The following is an 18,240-nucleotide window of genomic DNA, read 5'->3' on the forward strand; positions in this document are numbered from 1 at the left end:
CAATAACCATAAACCCATAATCACATTGATTTCAACATAAATGAGAAATTTTCCGAAATTCTGAGAAATCCATATCTGTCGACGAATTATCATTGAATATATGACGTAAATTCATATCATCTTGTCTCAGAATTATTAAAAAGTTTTAGTTATCTCTTACCAACTGTTTTGGTATTTTAGAATATGTTTGTGCTAAATAAAATACAGAGCTAGCACCTGAATGTCTACAGATGCTAAAGTATTCTCTAATAACAGACTGTGAGTCACATATTACATCATCAAAAATTATAATAGAATTTTTCTTAGTTAAGTTTGGTTTTATAACTTTATCTGCGTTTGTAAATATGAACAAATTAGCACCTTGTATATCATCCATTATATTTTTTAACAAAACATATTTTTCTTGATTAGAGGTTTTAGAATATAAATAAATATTTTCAAATCTTAACCAGTTTTTATGTGTGATTAGATTGTACATTATATTTGTTTTACCTGATCCACTAGGGCCATATAATATAGCACGTATAGCATCAGGTAATAACGAACCATGTCTTGATGGATTTTTCGATATTTGTATCTACGTTTATTATTTCTAATTTATCTTTCTGTTCAATTAAATCCATTTTCTTATAAATACTCGAAGATTTTTATTTTATATTCAGTTATTGATGATGCGTTCAACTCGAAAGTGTAAATCGAAAAAGACTGGTAAAGGTATTGTAAACTCTCTTATAAATAGTCTTCCGTTTGAAACCCATGTTCCAGGTTATCAATTTTGTGGACCAGGTACAAAATTAAAAAAAAGATTAAATCGTGGTGACATAGGAATAAATCCATTGGATACTGCTTGTCTTGATCACGATATTACGTATGCATCTAGTAAAAATTTAAACGATAGACATAAAGCTGATGAAGTGTTAGAAAAACGTGCTTGGGAGAGATTTAAAGCTATAGATACTCCTAAAAAGGAGAAAATTGTTGCGTATGCAGTAACAAACGCGATGAAAGCTAAAAGAAAAATAGGAATGGGTTATAAAAAGAAACGTGCTACAAAAATAAAAAATCTTATGATAGCTGTTCGCGCCGAAAGCTAATCGCTTATCGTCCCGTCGATATGGTTGACGACACCGTCCTAATTACGTCTTCCCAGTCTCCTTCACTCCACTCCGTTCGTTATGTTTTAATTGTGTAATTATTAATATTATTATACTATCTAGGTATTTATTCTCTTTGTTTACTATTATGTTATTTAATTATTAGTCAGCCCGTTGCTGCATATGTTTATTATCATATTTTGCATATCTTTCGTATTACTGATTTTTATTGTCTTGTCACTGATTTTTATTGTTCTTGTCATATTTATTATCATTATTGTTTTTTTCTTTTATACGGCCAACGCCCTTGTTTATATGTTCATTACTGTTGTTGTTGGCGTCAAACTGTCTGCCGCTGTGTCGTTTTTTGCTGTCGTGTTTGTTCGCTATTGAAGCGACAACAAATACTTTTTTGTACGTAAGTTGTATTTTTCTTCCGCTATTGCAGCGACTTCGTATTTTGTTTATATTATACTTTGTTCACTGTTTTATTGTAAGTCGCATTAAGCGCATATGTATAATTTGTTGTCACGATAAGTCGCATTAAGCGCATATATATAATAAACTGTTTTTAATAACCTACACCAATTACTTGAAAGTGTCTAACAATCTCTAACAAACCTAGATTTGTTGTTTGAGCAAAAAAAAAATGTTCTAACAAACTTTTGCACTGCTGCCGTGAAGATAGCAGTGCAAAAGTTAAAAAGATTATTGCGCCGAAAATAATGTCTAACAAACTTTGAAAGTTGTCTAACAATCTCTAACAACTCACTAACAAATTTGTTAGACCATTTTAAAAGTTATCTATTATCATTGCACCGCTAAGTTCACAAGGGTAATTCCTGAATTGTAATTGGTTGGTGGTCGCGTGCAAATATTCTGATTGGGTTGTCTATTATTATTTCAATTGTTATTCATTCTACACTGTGAAGAGAAGTGGCCTTCGCGATTACACGTAAAACTACGCTTAACATTAAAATTGTTGCTCCGAGAATTTTGGTTCCTATTAGTATTCTGACCATAATTTCTTCCCGTGTAATTATAATTATTACGATAGTTTTGATTTTCATTTTGCCTAGTGTTAAAATTTAAATTTTTATTAGGATTTCTATTATTGTGGCTCGGAATATTATAGTTTGCATTATTTGAACGGAATATTTCCTGTACGTCATTGTAAGTTCTAATATTTTTATCGGCGATTACGGCTAACTGCATTGTCTGCTCAAGGGTGGAAGGATTTTTAGTTTTTACTTCAAATTTTAATTGATCACTTTTTCATATCTCCCCATTCCTTTATTTCCTGATACCTTGTTACGTTAAAAGCCCTATCAGTTAATTTGGTAGCCGCTATCATTTTTAACATAAAAGAATGTTGTTCCGCATCCACTGTATTTATTATTACCTCGCATGCACTTAAAATTGGGTATATCTCAGTTTGCCCTGAATAGGTGGGAATTAATTTAATTGCGTCGATGGCGCCTAAAGATTTCATAACTTCACTGCTTCCTGTCATTTTCTTTTTTACTATTCTTTTTGTTGGTGTATTTTCAGTATGAATGGTATTTTTATTACTACGTAGACCTGTACGAGTTGCGCTAGTAGTAGGACTATTTTCAAATGCTTCTAAATTAATGAGTCTTAAACTTTTATTTAACAATTCACTAGATATTGGGTCTTTTTTTATTTCTTTATTTTCACCTTCACTAAATATTTCCGCGGTAATAACGTCTAAATTTTCTACTAAATTAGATAATTCTAAATCATCAACTACTTCATTATTATTTTATAAATTTATTAAACTCAATATATTTCAGTTGCTACCAATTTTATGCTATTATCGTTTTCAATTATTTCAATTATTCTGTCTAGCGTTTCCCTAACTATTGCTTCGAATTCATCGGAATTCATTAATATCTATTTATTATTACTAAAAAAAAAATATTTTTTTTTATCTTTTACTAATACCTATCTCATATACTTAATTATATATATAATTATAATTATAATTATTTATTTGTTATTTGATTTATTACTTATCCTTATTTACCTAATAATATAATATCTACACCTATATATAAAATTTTTAATTAATATAACCTTTTATTTATCTGCTTCACTATAACTTTGATAAAATCTCAATATACTCTTCAATATAATTTTCCTCTTATACTCTCAATATAACTTCAAATAATCGTCAATATAATATTTTTAATATAATCTCAGTTTAATCTCATTTAATAGTCTAAATAAAACTTCAATATAATCCTTTTAATATAATCTCATTTAATAATCTCAATAAAACTTCAATATAATTCTTTTTTAGTATAATCTCAATATAATCACCAATATAATCTCAATATAATCTCAATAAAACTTCAATATAATTCTCAAAAAATCTCTTTCATAATTTAAAAAAAAAAAATAAAAATAAAAATTCTTACCTACGATGGACCATTAGACCAAAGGAGACGGTTATAAAATTTATGCTTACAATACTGCTGTATTCAACCCGTAGCTTGATCTTCTCGCCGTTTGTCGATTTGTGACAAAATGAGCTCGATTTCTCCAGAATTGTTGGAAAGACGTCTCCTTACAATGATGATTCACGTGAGTGAAGTTGCCTCTGTTGTCTGAAGTTGACGGAATCCAAAATGTTTATGAAAAATATTTCAGCTGTTCTGTCTCGTTCTTGGAAATCAAACCCTGTCCACAGCGCCAATTTTCTGTTACGTCCCGACTGGACGTCGATTCATACATCAACGTAGAGATGAAATACTGATGTATACAATGTAATAATTTCTTTATTTTCAAAATTTATTAATACTTGATACAAAAATACAGTTTATATGCTATAAAGGTGTTGGTGAGCGGTGTTACGACCTTACTCTGAAATATTGTTTTAAATGACAATGAGTGGTTTTACGACCTGCCTCTAAGTGTCTTAACACGTTCACTGCGGATGACGCCAATTGGCGTCATCTGCACACTATTTTTCAATGCACTATAATTTAGTCAGCGTTACGGTCAAAAATCTCATTTTCGGTCAGAGTTATCTATACATATTAGTTACGTATTAGATATTATTAGTTACATATTAGATACGTGTGTGCAATCGCACATCAATATTTCTATTTTTAGTTCATTTTATTTTTAATTTATTATGGGATTTTTACTACTCCTTTATCAAATTAATCATCGGAATTTTCAAGAAATTTATAATTGTGGCAATCTTTTTTCCATCGTCGATCGTTGATGAAACACGTACGTATTCACATTGTATCGTTATTATACATTTTAGAGTTAAATTGTATCCATTTTATTTCTTTACAACGATTTTTTTTATTTATTTCGTTTACTTTCGTATTACTTGTATGAATATGGATAATACATTGAATGAACCCGGTCCATCTCGACCAAAACGGTTTTGCCGTATGAATCGAAATTATGAACAACAAATTGAGCAGATGCTTTTTGACTCTGATAGTGGCGAAAATTATCATTTTTCCGATTCTGGTAGCGAATATGAATTTGAAAATATTGAACAAGTGTCTGACGATTTTGAGAGTGATAGTCAGATCGCGAATAATGTACCAAGTGTAAATACTCAATCATCAACAATTAATATTAATAATGATGGTATAGTTGGCAAGAGGAGGAAATTGAATTGTCTAATTTACTTTTATAAAAAAAAAAAATGAATTGTTGGTTTCGATAGAAGGCAAACAAAATCCTATAGATTATTTTTTTATGCTTTTCGATGAACATTTTATAAAACTATTGGTTGATGAGGTGACCGGTCAATATATCTCCGCAAAAATATCTCCGGTCAAAATATCTCCGATTTAAAATATCTCTTGTTAAAAATATCTTTAATGGAAATTTCTCCCATAAAAATATGTTATTGTAATCATAATATGTTATTATTATTATTTATTACAAGTATAATACAGCGATTTTTACGTGTATACAATAATATTTGTCACAAAAACAGAAAATAAAAATGTATTACAAAATTAATATTACAATTTAATAATATAATATGTTAAATTATAATTCAAGGTTACGGACGATTGGGTGATGTAATAAAATTAAGCAAAATTAAATAAATTGAGTAGGTAACTAATGTAATAAAAATTAAAATAAAATAATAAAAAAATATTAAAATTTAAGATTGTGGGCAATTCCCCTTAAATATTTCAGAGATGTCATTTCGTTGTATTGACTTACCATTTTAAATAGTCGTTCATCGTAATCATTGTATTTTTTTATAGAAAAAAAAAGAAAAAAAAAAGAAAAAAAAGAAAAAAAAGAAAAAAAGAAAAATGTATTATTTAATCACCTTATATTCACATAGAAATAAGAAAACATATGGGAATGATATATTTTAATGTAATTATAGGGGATTATGGGAATTAATATTATATAAAGGGGTGAGTAACACTTAATATAAAAACTAACACTAACCAAATATACTAACATATTAAAGGAAATATATATATTGTAATACTAACCGCATATTTTAATGTAATAACTAAATCGTAGACTTATTGTAATACGAAAATATATATTTTATTGTACTAACAAAAATACTATTGTAATCAAAAATGACAAACATGAAATGTAATAATATATAATTGTAAATGCTTCATGCATATGTAATATTGAATGTAAAACATAAAATATGAAATTAATGAAAATTGTATTGTAAACAAGTTGTTTGAACTTGTGAAGATATTATTGTAACATAACTATATTGTACACAGATTGATTGATTTCTGTCTTTAAAAACATAAATCAACTTTTTAGAGGGGAGGTGCTATGGACTAGCGTTCCGCATTGTATATTTCATGGTCAACTAGGTACCAGCCGCATCAATCTAGGGAAGGGTGCGACGAACTTTGTAATTGTAGGAGGGACAGCATTTCTGGAAATCATTAAAATTAGGGACATACTAAATCATGGGAACAGACGACTATAAAATGTCCTCAATAAGGGTGCACAAGACGTAGTTTTATACATCATTACAAAAATTCAAAGAACCAAATGTTTAAATGTAATATAATAATATATACTCTTAATGTTAATTATAATATCAATCACCAAGGCCTGCAGCTGCACGGGATGCACATTTGGCTTGAATGTGGGCGAGTAACATTTCCGTCAGTCTAGATAATTATACCACATCCGTGAGAACAGCGACAAGAACGAGTAGACTATGGGGAGTAGAGGGTAGCACTATATAAGGGACCCCGAAACAGCCTGTATTCAGACGCGACTTGACCAGACTAGCCAGAGCACCTTCACGCCAGTCTGTTGTTTAATTTAATTTATTGGACTTAGAAAATTTCTTATAAACAATATTTTGAACTTAGAAAATATTCGAGTCAAACCGAATTTATTCTATCATTCAGAATACTTAACTTACATTCAGCTTTCATGTTATAAATAAATATATGTTTTACCACAATAAATAAACAATTAATCTAATTAAGAAGAATTCTACGTTGTGTAATTAACTCAAGAGTCACCTTCCAAACATCATCCTTGACTACTGATACCTGTAGGCGACGTGATCACTACAAGTATATAACTGGATGGAAAAAAACTTATTATCACTTAATGTAAATAAATCAGTATACATGCCGATAGTTACAAAAAGATCACAGCTTCCAGTTGGAGTTAACTTCATATTACATCAATGTTCCGCAAATAAAACAATCTGTAATTGTAAACCACTTAAAATGGTACAACAATTTAAATATTTAGGAGTCATAATGGATCAGGAGCTGAAATGGTCTGAGCATATAAAATTTATCAAAAATAAAATCCGGAGATTAATTTCCTTATTTTATAAAATTCGCTTTCTTAAGAAATCATTGGTATGGCAAATTTATATGGCATTATGTAACTCACTCTTATGATATGGTATAACATGCTGGAGAGGCGCCAGCAGAACAGACATAAAAGTAGCCTACTCGTTACCGCCAACATACCCTTCAATAGATATTTTTTTAAATAATAACATAGTATCAATCTATAAATTATACATTAAACAAACACTTATAAAAACATTTCAAATGCAGATACTTAATACTATAGATATAATAGACAGTAGAACAGGTAATAACATAAAATTACCTTAAATATCATTATCCAGTACAAAAAGTGCTCCCGATTATATGGTCAAAACTATATTCAACAATTTAGGAAATGATGTAAAGAGTCAAATAAAGTATGAATGTGAAAATCAGTCTAATAAAACCAATGTAAAAAATATAATTTCTAAAATAGTAAATGACCTAGATGAGAAAGTGTGTAAAAATCAATTATTAAAAAGTATCTATGTGTAAATATAAATGATTATCTATTAGTATCGTTTAGTTATAGAATTATAAGATAATGTTTATTTAGAGAAGTAAAATACATCATTCTCAATCGTATAAGACACATGACATTTTATTTTATTACATTATATAAGTAATATGTATAGGAATTCCGTATACCACGAAACGAGCTTGCTCAGTTGGTATACGTATCAGCTCTTATCACTATTATTGTAATAATTTAACTTTTGAAATTAGATTATTGTATTGAAATTATGATATTGATTTTGATGAAATAAATAAAAAATAAACATTTAACAATTTTTAAACGTTGTGCTAATCATAAACTCTGTCAACTTCTCCTTTGAAAAACCTAACCGTCAATCCAACATCGCTGAACTCAAATATAGCCGTTAGTGAGGGATCACTTAAAAATGTATTATACCTTATTAAAATAAACATGAGTAATAATCAAATAATTGAAATATTCATAAAATCACAACTATTCACACTAGCAACTAGACAGAGAGACAATTCGAGTTGCTCAATAATAGTTTCCAAACCTTTGAGTTGTTTTTCAGTCTTGTTGCGACCTGTAAAACACGTCAATTTAATCATACATGTCGCAGTTGCGCCAGTTGCTTTTGGTGAGTACACGCAATTGAATAAAAAAAGTATACAAATAATTGCTTTAAATTAGACATAAAAAGTGTTGAAATATGTTTTTTTTCCTGCTTAAAAAATCCAACTGCGCCAGAATGAACATTGTTCTTCTCTACTAATATTCTAATTCCTATTTTATAATTATAAACAGAATTTGTTTTTTTCTTAAAGGAGGATCATAAATAAAATAATTGACTCTTTATTTATTCATTTTTTTATTCCATAGTAACAAATAAAATAAAAAACACATTATAAAGATTCTATGACAATAATTACAGTTTTAGGTTGAAGTAAATAAATAAATCGTGATTAAGTTAATCAGTTAAAAATTTATAAAATAGTATTAAAAATTTGAGCATAAAATGACAGAAGCCATGGTACATATTTTAATCCCAGGTATTAATCATGTTTTTTTTGTATGTTTAATTATACATATTTATATTCTTCAGAAATTTTCAGATACCCTCGATATAGTAAATCAAGAATCGTATTCTAATGCGAGACAAAACGAATTAAATTCACCGATAAATGAACAACTTCTTAGTGAAGCCCTGGATAATAAATCAACACCAGATAAATCGATATCTACATCATCTAAACTCAATGACTCTGAGATTCCAAGTAAATTTATACATGAGTAAAATTATTATTTAATTTAAGTGCTTACTTTTCCTATGTATTTAGCAGCACCGAGTGTTTGTAGAATATGTTTACAATCCGATTTTGATGAAATAAATAAATGCATTTCCCCTTGCTTTTGTCGGGGAAGTATATCCAAGGTTCATAGAACATGTTTGGAAAAATGGCTCCTACAAGCCAGCTCTAGTGTTTGTGAGATTTGTACATTTGTATATAAAATCAGACGGGTTACAAAGTAATGATAATTTATGTATAAAATTAAAACCTATATATCGATTATGATGCACAATTGGACGAAGTTCATGTTAAGGGTTCAAATCAAAAACCGCTGCTTTTCAGGAAATAAAAAGTCAGTTTTATGATTTATATATTTAATTATACTATACATATTTTGAAATTATTTCTAGAAACTCAAATAATTTGTTTCAATTTTATGACTTATTCAGTTTCTTATATTATGACTTGTTACTATCGTCATCTTTAATATTTTAATATAATGACTATATATATGATATATAATATATGATATTTCTTTATTTGTGGTATTCTAACAATTTAAACAACAAAAAACAAACATTTACAAAATTTCAACAAAATGTATAAAGATATAAGAGTTAAGCTGTTATGAATTTAGTCTTACTAACTACCAACTTGAGTCAAGTTTTCTTTATAGGTGGTAATACCCTCGATAATCTGAACTAGACTGTGGAAAGGGGTCTTTCGGATTACCTATGGCTTTAAAAAAAACATCAATTTTATTTTTATTTTTATTAATCGTGTAAAAACTCGTCATTTCAACAGACAATGAATACATAAAAATATTAATATAATTATGAACTTTACTATTTAAAATATTAATTAATGTTTTTTTTGTACATTGGTTCCCACTATGGATTAGTATGCCTTGTCCTACATAATTGAAAAATTTTATTCCCAGAAATATTTATAAATACATACATATGTATGTACATATTATGACGATAAGATAATTCTCAAGCCCGTTCGGATTACCGGTAAACGGACAGTTTGTACTATCTATTGTTTAAGTTGCATATCGCGGAAACTTTGTACGGTGAATATAATTTGGTAAAAATCGATCGCGGACACTTTGTACGGTGATGATAAATTGGTAAAATTCGATCGCGGACGTTTTGTACGGTATAAATAAACCGGAAAATATATCTTAAAAGATGAGATAAAATTAAATTGCTCAAAACTTTAGATTGCGAATCATGATCGCGATTAGTATGAGACATGTGTTTGGTGTCACAGGCCACAGCATTAAAAGTATTAAAATATTAACTTAGGATTATCCAAAATGTATAAAGATAACGAACAAATTGCAAAACAATGTAAAATGATAACATCTTTAGCGTTTTTACCAGTTGAAGAAATACCTAATGAAATAGTTAATATGTATTTAACTTTTACTCCAGAACTATTTCCATTAATATTTTATTTTGAATCAACATATATTAACGGAAAGAATGGTGCACCAAGATTCCCTCTTGAAATTTGGAATGTGAGACACCAAACAATTAAGAACTCACACAGGACAAATAATTTTAGTGAAAGATGGAACAGTTCGTTCAATAAATTGGTTGGATCGGCTAATCCAAGTTTCTGGAGTGTTTTGAGGTCTTTGCAATTAGACGAATGCTATAGTCATTTGAACAAAAACACAAGAAAAAAAAACCAAAATACACAAAATAAAATTCATGATGCCTGTGTACAGCACGAAAGTAAAATAATAACTAATTTCCAATTGCTCGAAATAATTTGCCATACGTTTAATTTTTAAATATATATATATATATATATATTATGATTTATGTGACAGTGAATGTTTTAAAAATACATACCACGAATAAAATTATTCCCCTGATGAGAAATTGCGGCTTGTAAACATTTGTCACAAATACAAACACATAATAGAGAGCAAAATGACCGATGCAGTTTCGTGGAAGCAAAAAGAAGATGCATGGAAATCAATAACAAATGATTTCAATTCAAATTCTACTGTAATCCGTGAAATGCAATCATAAAAAAAATTTTATGATAATCAAAATAAAAAATACTCGTAAAGTAACTAAAAATAAAATTTACCGAATAGAAATTACTCTTGCAACTCTATAGACTATACTGTAGATACTGTAGATAGATGACATCCCATAAAATCTGCAATACTTATTAAATGCACATATTAATTAATATTTATTAATAGCACAAAATCTTAAAAAACATAAGATTTGATTTACTGGGGCAATTGATTGATTTCTAGAACAAAATAAAACATATTATATAACTAAACAATTTTTTACTAAAGTAATGTTTAATATAATTAAGACACAGTTGAACGTTGGTTTAGTTTAAACCTCACTTAAGAAAATTTAAGTTGACATAAAATGATGGTGCAACAATCTTAAATTTTAAGCAAATCTTAAGCTACCCTTAATTTTTAAGTAGTATTGGTGCAAACGACTATTAAACGTATAATGTATTTAAAGACTATATAAAAATTAAGAAAACACCTATTTTACTTTTGGTCAATACCTACTTAAAACCATAAGTAATAATGTAGGTAAAGGAATTAATAATAAAAAAAAAAAAAAACAAAACAATCAGTTTTTAAATGGATTTTTATCACAATTCATAAACTTAAAAATTTACTATTTTATAAAAATTAGAAATTTGATTAACATCACATCAATAAATTCTCTTTAAGATATAACCATAACAAATAATAATGTAGGTATTGAAATTAATAAAAAAAACAAAAAAATAAAAACAATCAGTTTTTAAATAAAATTAATTATCTTAATATTTTTACTTTTTATAAAAAGACCATTATAATCTTTAGGTTTTAGTTAATAAATACAAATTTAAGATCAAAATAGGTATTATAGGTACCTAACTTATATTTAAGTCTTTTTGGCATATTTTACAAATTGGTAAATAGGTTTATTTTCACCCATGTCACAGAATTCATCTGTGGTTAAACACTTCAAATGATGCATATGTGAACACAAGGCACAATCAACCCCTTTCAACATCCCATATAAATTTTTTCCACAACCAAAACAAAGTCCTGCGGTTACATATGTGTTTTGAATATCATTATCTATTTCTTAACAATATCAGTTGCTATACCATTACATAAACTTTCAGCCAACACAACACTAGTTAGTTTCAGATAGTTTTTTTTCTTAAATACAATATCTTTTTTAAATATATTTCTCAAAACCTTTGATTTAGTAACAGTTTTTAATTTTTTATCATTGACCGAATTCAGTTTAACTAACCTATTATTGATTCTGTTTTTTTCCAATTTTATTTTTCAAGCTCAATTTGTTTCTTTTTATCTTTTTTAGACTGGTTTATACTTTTCCACATTTTAGATGATCCAACATGGTACTCTTTCAATATTACGTTTACCTTTCCTTACTGGAATAACAGTCCACACAAGACATGATTCTAATGGAGAGATTTGAAAAGTATATCCATTTATATGTCTGGGTGTAACTTACATTCTCCTCTATTCAAATTTCAATTTCATCCTGTTTTCTTGTATTTTCTATTTCATTAATATCTGTTTTTTCTTTATTGACTTCTACACACAAATCCATTTTATTTTACTCTATTAAATCTTGAAAAACTTTAGTACTATCAATAAAACTGTCATCAATTATAGTTACTTCATTTTGTTCTTCTATAAAATCGCACCAGCCTCTGAAATATACTACACACCACTATTTAATATATTTTTACCATTAGATTTAAGTAATTAATTCAATTTATATAATGCATGAAATTTTATTCTTCACTAATAACAGTAAATTTAACAATATCATTAAAATTTTCAAACTTTTTAATACATTCAGGACTTACAATATTACAAAATTGTTCAAGAGTAAGAGGACATTGATATTGAGTATTAATAATTTTCTTTGACTAATTCAGTTTTTTTTTTTTTTTTAAGTAACAATTAAAGCATCAAGGCAGTTTTTAAAATCAATAGAATTAAGATTCCAAGAGCCAAGGGAACAATCCACAAGATTTAAAACCATTAATTAAAGTTCCTGTTTTAACAATTTCATCAGTTATCTTTTTTAATATAGGGGCCAATTTTTTTTAGTTACAGCTGTACTTATATTATTGTCTTTTCTCCACTCAATCACACCTTTTTTCCAACTAGATTTAAGTGTTCGAAATGCAGTCACATCTGCTGGCTGTAAAATTCTGGTAGAGTTTGGATACAATGCTATTAGCATAATTTTTAAACTGGAACATAATTCGCTTATTGATAAGTAAGATAGCTTTTATGGCCATCAACAAATAAAATTATAGGAAATTGTATCTCCTTTTCAACTACAAAAGCTTTAAATATATTCACAATGAATTCAAAAAAAACTTCAGATTTCATCCAACCTGATTCGGAATGACTTATTCCCCAATTGGGAGGAACTGAATTTACAATATCTTGTCGGATTCTCTGATATTTATAAATTACCATCGGATGGCACATACCACCAGCAGCATTAAATGTGAAAATAACTGTAAGATTTTCTTTAGAATTACTTACTGCTACTTCATAAATATCTTTGGCTCCTTTTGGAGTTATAATTGTTTTGGTTTTAGGATATAGTGAGAATCCAGTTTCATCACCATTAAAATAATCTTTGAACTGCTATGAATGGATGGATTGAATGGATATCTTTGTATGAATGCCCTATACCAATCATTACCTACAAAAAAAAAAATATATATATATAGGTACCTATATATTTACACATAAACCCATAAAAATTACAAAACCGATACCCGGAATATTATTTTTAAAAGGAGTTTATCTGTTGTTTATATCCAAAAATTAAGAGATTTTACCGCCATCACGATCTGCCTCCATTCTTTTCTGTTATTAACTGATGTCCTCCACTCTCGTACCCCTATTTTCTTGAGGTCTTCTTCTACTGTATCCAACCATCTTTTTCTAGGCCGTCCTCGAGGCCTCTTTCCCGTAGGCCTCCATTCCAGCACCGCTCTAACCGTCTCTTCCTCACTTTTGCGCATTACGTGACCAAGCCCTTGTATTCGCTGGCCACTAATGAAACTAGTGACTGGTGACAGTTCTAACTCATCCTGTAATTCCCGATTGAATTTTCTTTTCCACACACCTGTTTTGTTATCATAGACAGGACCACAAATTATTCTCCATATTTTATTTTCAAATGTCCTTAATCTCCTTTCTGTGTTACTAGTGGTTGTCCAGGTTTCGCATCCATAGGTTAACGTGGGCTTTATTATAGCCGTGTACAACCTTGCCTTTGTTTTCTTTGAGAATAATTTGGATTTCAGAAACTTACTTAGTTCGAATGCTGCCCTTTCAGCCTTTGTTATTCTTATTCCGATCTCTCTTGACCAATCATATTTGACACTCAGCATGACTCCTAAATACTGGAACTCGTTAACTTTTTCAAACACTACGGCTTCATCATCATCGCCCGTATTCTCTTCATTCTCTAATAATTTCATTCTCTTCGTTTTTTCCCCATTATTTTTTAATCCTATTTTACGGGCTGCTTGTTCCAAGACTTGGCTGCTCTTTTGGTGTCGTTTAACAACTTTCCCAAAATGTTTAAATCGTCCGCAAACCCAAGCACCTGAATTTTTCGCTCCCCTATTGTTATACCTGTTGGCTCCTTCTGCATTTCTCTAATTGTTTTCTCCAGCGCTAAATTAAATAACATTGGAGACAATGCATCTCCTTGTTTTAGGCTAGTATTTACTTCAAATGCTTCTGACAATGTACTATCTACTCTTATTTGATATTGTGAATTCTCCATACACATTTTGGTTAAACCTATTAACTTCCTCGGGATTACAACTTCATCTATTATATTTTACAGACTTTTCCGATGTACACTGTCATGTTTTTCAGTTATAATAATTTTAAATTCAACTTTTTTATAATTGTTTTATCATCTGTAACCTTATTTTTGCAAATACTTTTTAATTCTTGTGAAAACTGACAATCGTCATTATTTTCAAGATATGCGTATATTTCTTCCATTGACAAAAACAATACCTATTATTATCTTCAGGACGACTAATTTTATCTCCTACAGAAGGCCTCAAAAAATAATTATAACAATGGTTATGGTACTTGGCCTCAGCAGCAACTAAATTGTATTCATACTCTATACGTATTCAGTTCGATACGAGCGTTCGTCGCATCAGCATCGTCCGTTGGTATTACGTACAATTATTTTCAAAATTTAATTTTCTTTAATGTGCCTGAGCTGTCTTCTGATTCCAATTCGAATGATAATGCAATCTATACTCGAAGTGTTTCGTCATATTGACACTGATGTTATTCCAGTTAACTTACTGCGCCTGGGTAAGGTCTCAAATCAATGTCGACCAATTCGAATTACGTTACCTAACCAACATGATGTTTTTAATTTGTTGAAAAACAAAAGCAAATTACGTCAATCTGATTTGATATCAAATTCTATAGCAGTTAAATAAATAATATAGGTTCATATTTAAAAATGTCAATAATGATATAATATCTATGTAATTATATTATATAGAATATACATACATACATTGTCTTTAATTGAAATGGTTGTTGAGACAGTTTCCCTAATTTCTCGGTCATACATAACTGCATTATTAGTATTATTCGACACCTAAAATATAAAATACTTTCAATAAGTAAATTCGATTGAAAATTATGTTATGCATAATATTTTAAATAATTAGATCAAACACTTGAACAAAATATTTTAAATAAATAAATGTAGATACTTACATTAATTTCAGGTCTGAAGGTGTAATTGATAAGTTTTTGTTTCACTCTGGTAATTAAATCCATAATTAAAAAGTAAAAACACAAAATGTCAATATGATTTTGATATTTAATGAAACGCGTTCGGGCTGTTCACAGTGACACGGTCGCGAAAATAATAACCCGAGTCCCGAATACCCGATATTCGATAACGTGTTTTTCGTCGAATCTCGAACACAACGAAATAAGTTCTAAAAATAGTAATTTTATCTGTTTTCATTCCAATAACGGCCAGTGGTTTCCAAAATAGATATTATGTAATCAATTATAATGCGTTATTACCACAATTTAAAATATTTATATAAGTAAAAATACAGTTGTAGTGGTCTGGTCTGTGTGGTGGGGGGGGGGGGGAAAGCCTCAAGACCCCCTCTTGGATCCGCCATTGATTTCTATGTAGATTTTGCCAATTTGGAGTACACAAATGCATATTCATTTAGGCATTTATTAGGGCATAAACTTACGAGACCTGGTTATTATTGGTAACTCTTCGTGGTAGGCCATAGATAGATCATTATGCAATATTTTTTTATGAGATAGATCAAGTTAAAACCTCATTATTTTCTTTAAGTGTTGTTTTATAAGAAACAATATTATTTTCTTGTTTCACATATCTAAGCCATTTTACCTTTCCAAACTAAAATTTTTCTCCAGTCATATTGTTTTTTTACATCTCATATATTTGGTTTTAAGTAAATTGTTGAAATCGTAAAAATCATTTAGGTTTATGTATTTTACATTAAATGTATTTTTCCTTCCCAAAGAATCATTTTTTCCAGTTATTAGGATGATTTATGGAAGGAGTACCTTTTACTTGTTTTCTCAATCTTTGCATGGTCTGGATCACATTCCATACGCGACAAGTAACGAAGAATTAACTCAGTTTTCTTATTAACTTTACAGGAAACTATCTGATATTTGCATATATAGTCTGTCACATTGTGCGCAGGTCTTTTTTTTTTTTGGACTTTTTATTTTTAATCTAGATATTCCATAATATTTTTCATAAATCTACTAACTGGAATTTCAACTGTTTTAATATATTCATTATAAGCAACGTGTAGAGTGAATTAAGGTGGTATGTATTATTTTCTCGTCTCTTTTCGGCAATAGTGGCTTTCGTAAGTTGGAAAGCTATTTAAATGTTGTTTATCAATGTTATATCATCAGACGTTATTTTATTGGCTGGACTTACTTTATTCCTTTTATTTGGTTTAGTTTTATTTATTGTTAGAATATAATTTTTGCATACACACATTGCTAACAATTTTTTTAGTTTCTCTAAAATGTTTTATTTTGTTTTTCTGGTGTATTTCTCCGCTTTCTTGAAGTTTTAGTATCCGTAAAATGCATACAACTAGAAATATTTGCAATTCTTCTATTAAAATTGTTCATTGGCAATAACAAGCAAATAACTTTTCACGTAAATCATTATCTATTTTAGTGTTGCATTTGGCTCGATATCTAAGTAATGTCTCAGAAGATCTTTAACTATTTTTCGTTTGTTAGTAGTATATCATTTATCAGAATTTCTTTTACATTTTTATATTTTCGATAATTGACTGAGTTACCTTAAACACTAACTCTAATTTTAATTCCATTGAAATTAACATCAATCTTCTCATAATTAATCTACTTCATGTCCCGATAAATTATTATGTTTTGGAAACCCGGGATCAGTATCGGCGCAACGTTTTGCGGGTCCGGGGAAAATAAAAATATGGGGTCCTCATTCCTATCTTATACATTACATCCCCATTCTAAATTAATTATAGATTTAATTCAAAAAATAATTTTGTCCATCGATTTAAAAACAAAGAATTATTGTACAATAGTTAGATATGTAAATAAAATCAAAACAATTAATAAATTTAATAAATGTATTATAATATTATTTGCATAAAATATAAACTTATCATCTTTATCATTATTATAAAAACTCAAAAAACAAATATTATTTATAATTATTTTTACTAAATAAATTTATAATAACTCATAGATAAGTACTAAGTAATAACTTTAATTTATAAAAGAAGTTCAAAAAAATGTATAACAATTCATCAATTGAGAACGGCTGGGCCTATTTGGCTTATTCTTTTTTTGTTGGTTTTGTAATTGCCAGGAGAAGATTCTTACGGATGAAAAATTTGAGAAAGTTACTAGGTTAGAAGAATATGGGGCGAGGCGGTGATGAATTGACAATGGCGCCATCAGTCCAGCAAAAAATGAGCTAAATAATAATAATATTTTTTGATAGTCAATGGCAACCATTTAAACAAAACAGTGCTCTCGAGAGCAGCTGAACTTATTTTTAGGATGGAAATGTTTGTTTATTTATAAATGGTTGCTTTAGTGACGGTTACAATTAGTGATAATTATGTATATTTAAATTTATAGATTATGATATATAAAATAAATAAAAGTTGCTAATAACGAAAGTTGTCATAACGCAAGCACAAAACCACTTATTTGACATTTGGTCTATAAATTCATCTATAAAAAGTGTTATGTGTTTGTGACTTATTAAATATGCCACCTATAAGGCGGCGGGCAAATTTAGTCAGAAGAACCCGAAATTCAAGGATTCTAATTAATTAATTAATTACTGGCAATGGAGGGATTTACTTCTTATACGCTCCTGGTGGTACAGGAAAAAATTTTTAATTACTTT

At 28.6% G+C, this 18,240-nt stretch overlaps 2 protein-coding genes across 2 annotated transcripts in view; both read left to right on the top strand.

Moving 5' to 3' along the window:
- Window positions 1–8,442: 8,442 nt before the first annotated feature.
- Window positions 8,443–18,240, top strand: part of LOC149054580 (E3 ubiquitin-protein ligase MARCHF3-like) — a 47,332-nt gene continuing 37,534 nt past the window's right edge. The window contains exons 1-3 of the mRNA XM_089230140.1: window positions 8,443–8,476; window positions 8,540–8,701; window positions 8,765–8,954. Of these exons, the coding sequence (XP_089086266.1) occupies window positions 8,443–8,476; window positions 8,540–8,701; window positions 8,765–8,954 (386 nt within the window). The remainder of the gene's footprint in view (window positions 8,477–8,539; window positions 8,702–8,764; window positions 8,955–18,240) is intronic.
- On the top strand, window positions 9,952–10,520 carry LOC149054581 (uncharacterized). Its single transcript, XM_089230010.1, has 2 exons — window positions 9,952–9,964; window positions 10,027–10,520. Exons 1-2 carry the CDS (start codon window positions 9,952–9,954, stop codon window positions 10,518–10,520), a joined length of 507 nt encoding a protein of 168 aa, XP_089086136.1.

This window comes from Diuraphis noxia, unplaced genomic scaffold (genome assembly GCF_037042655.1).
Source record: "Diuraphis noxia isolate RWA-SAM2 unplaced genomic scaffold, SU_Dnox_SAM2 contig0006, whole genome shotgun sequence".
In the NCBI taxonomy this organism is placed as follows: domain Eukaryota; kingdom Metazoa; phylum Arthropoda; class Insecta; order Hemiptera; family Aphididae; genus Diuraphis; species Diuraphis noxia.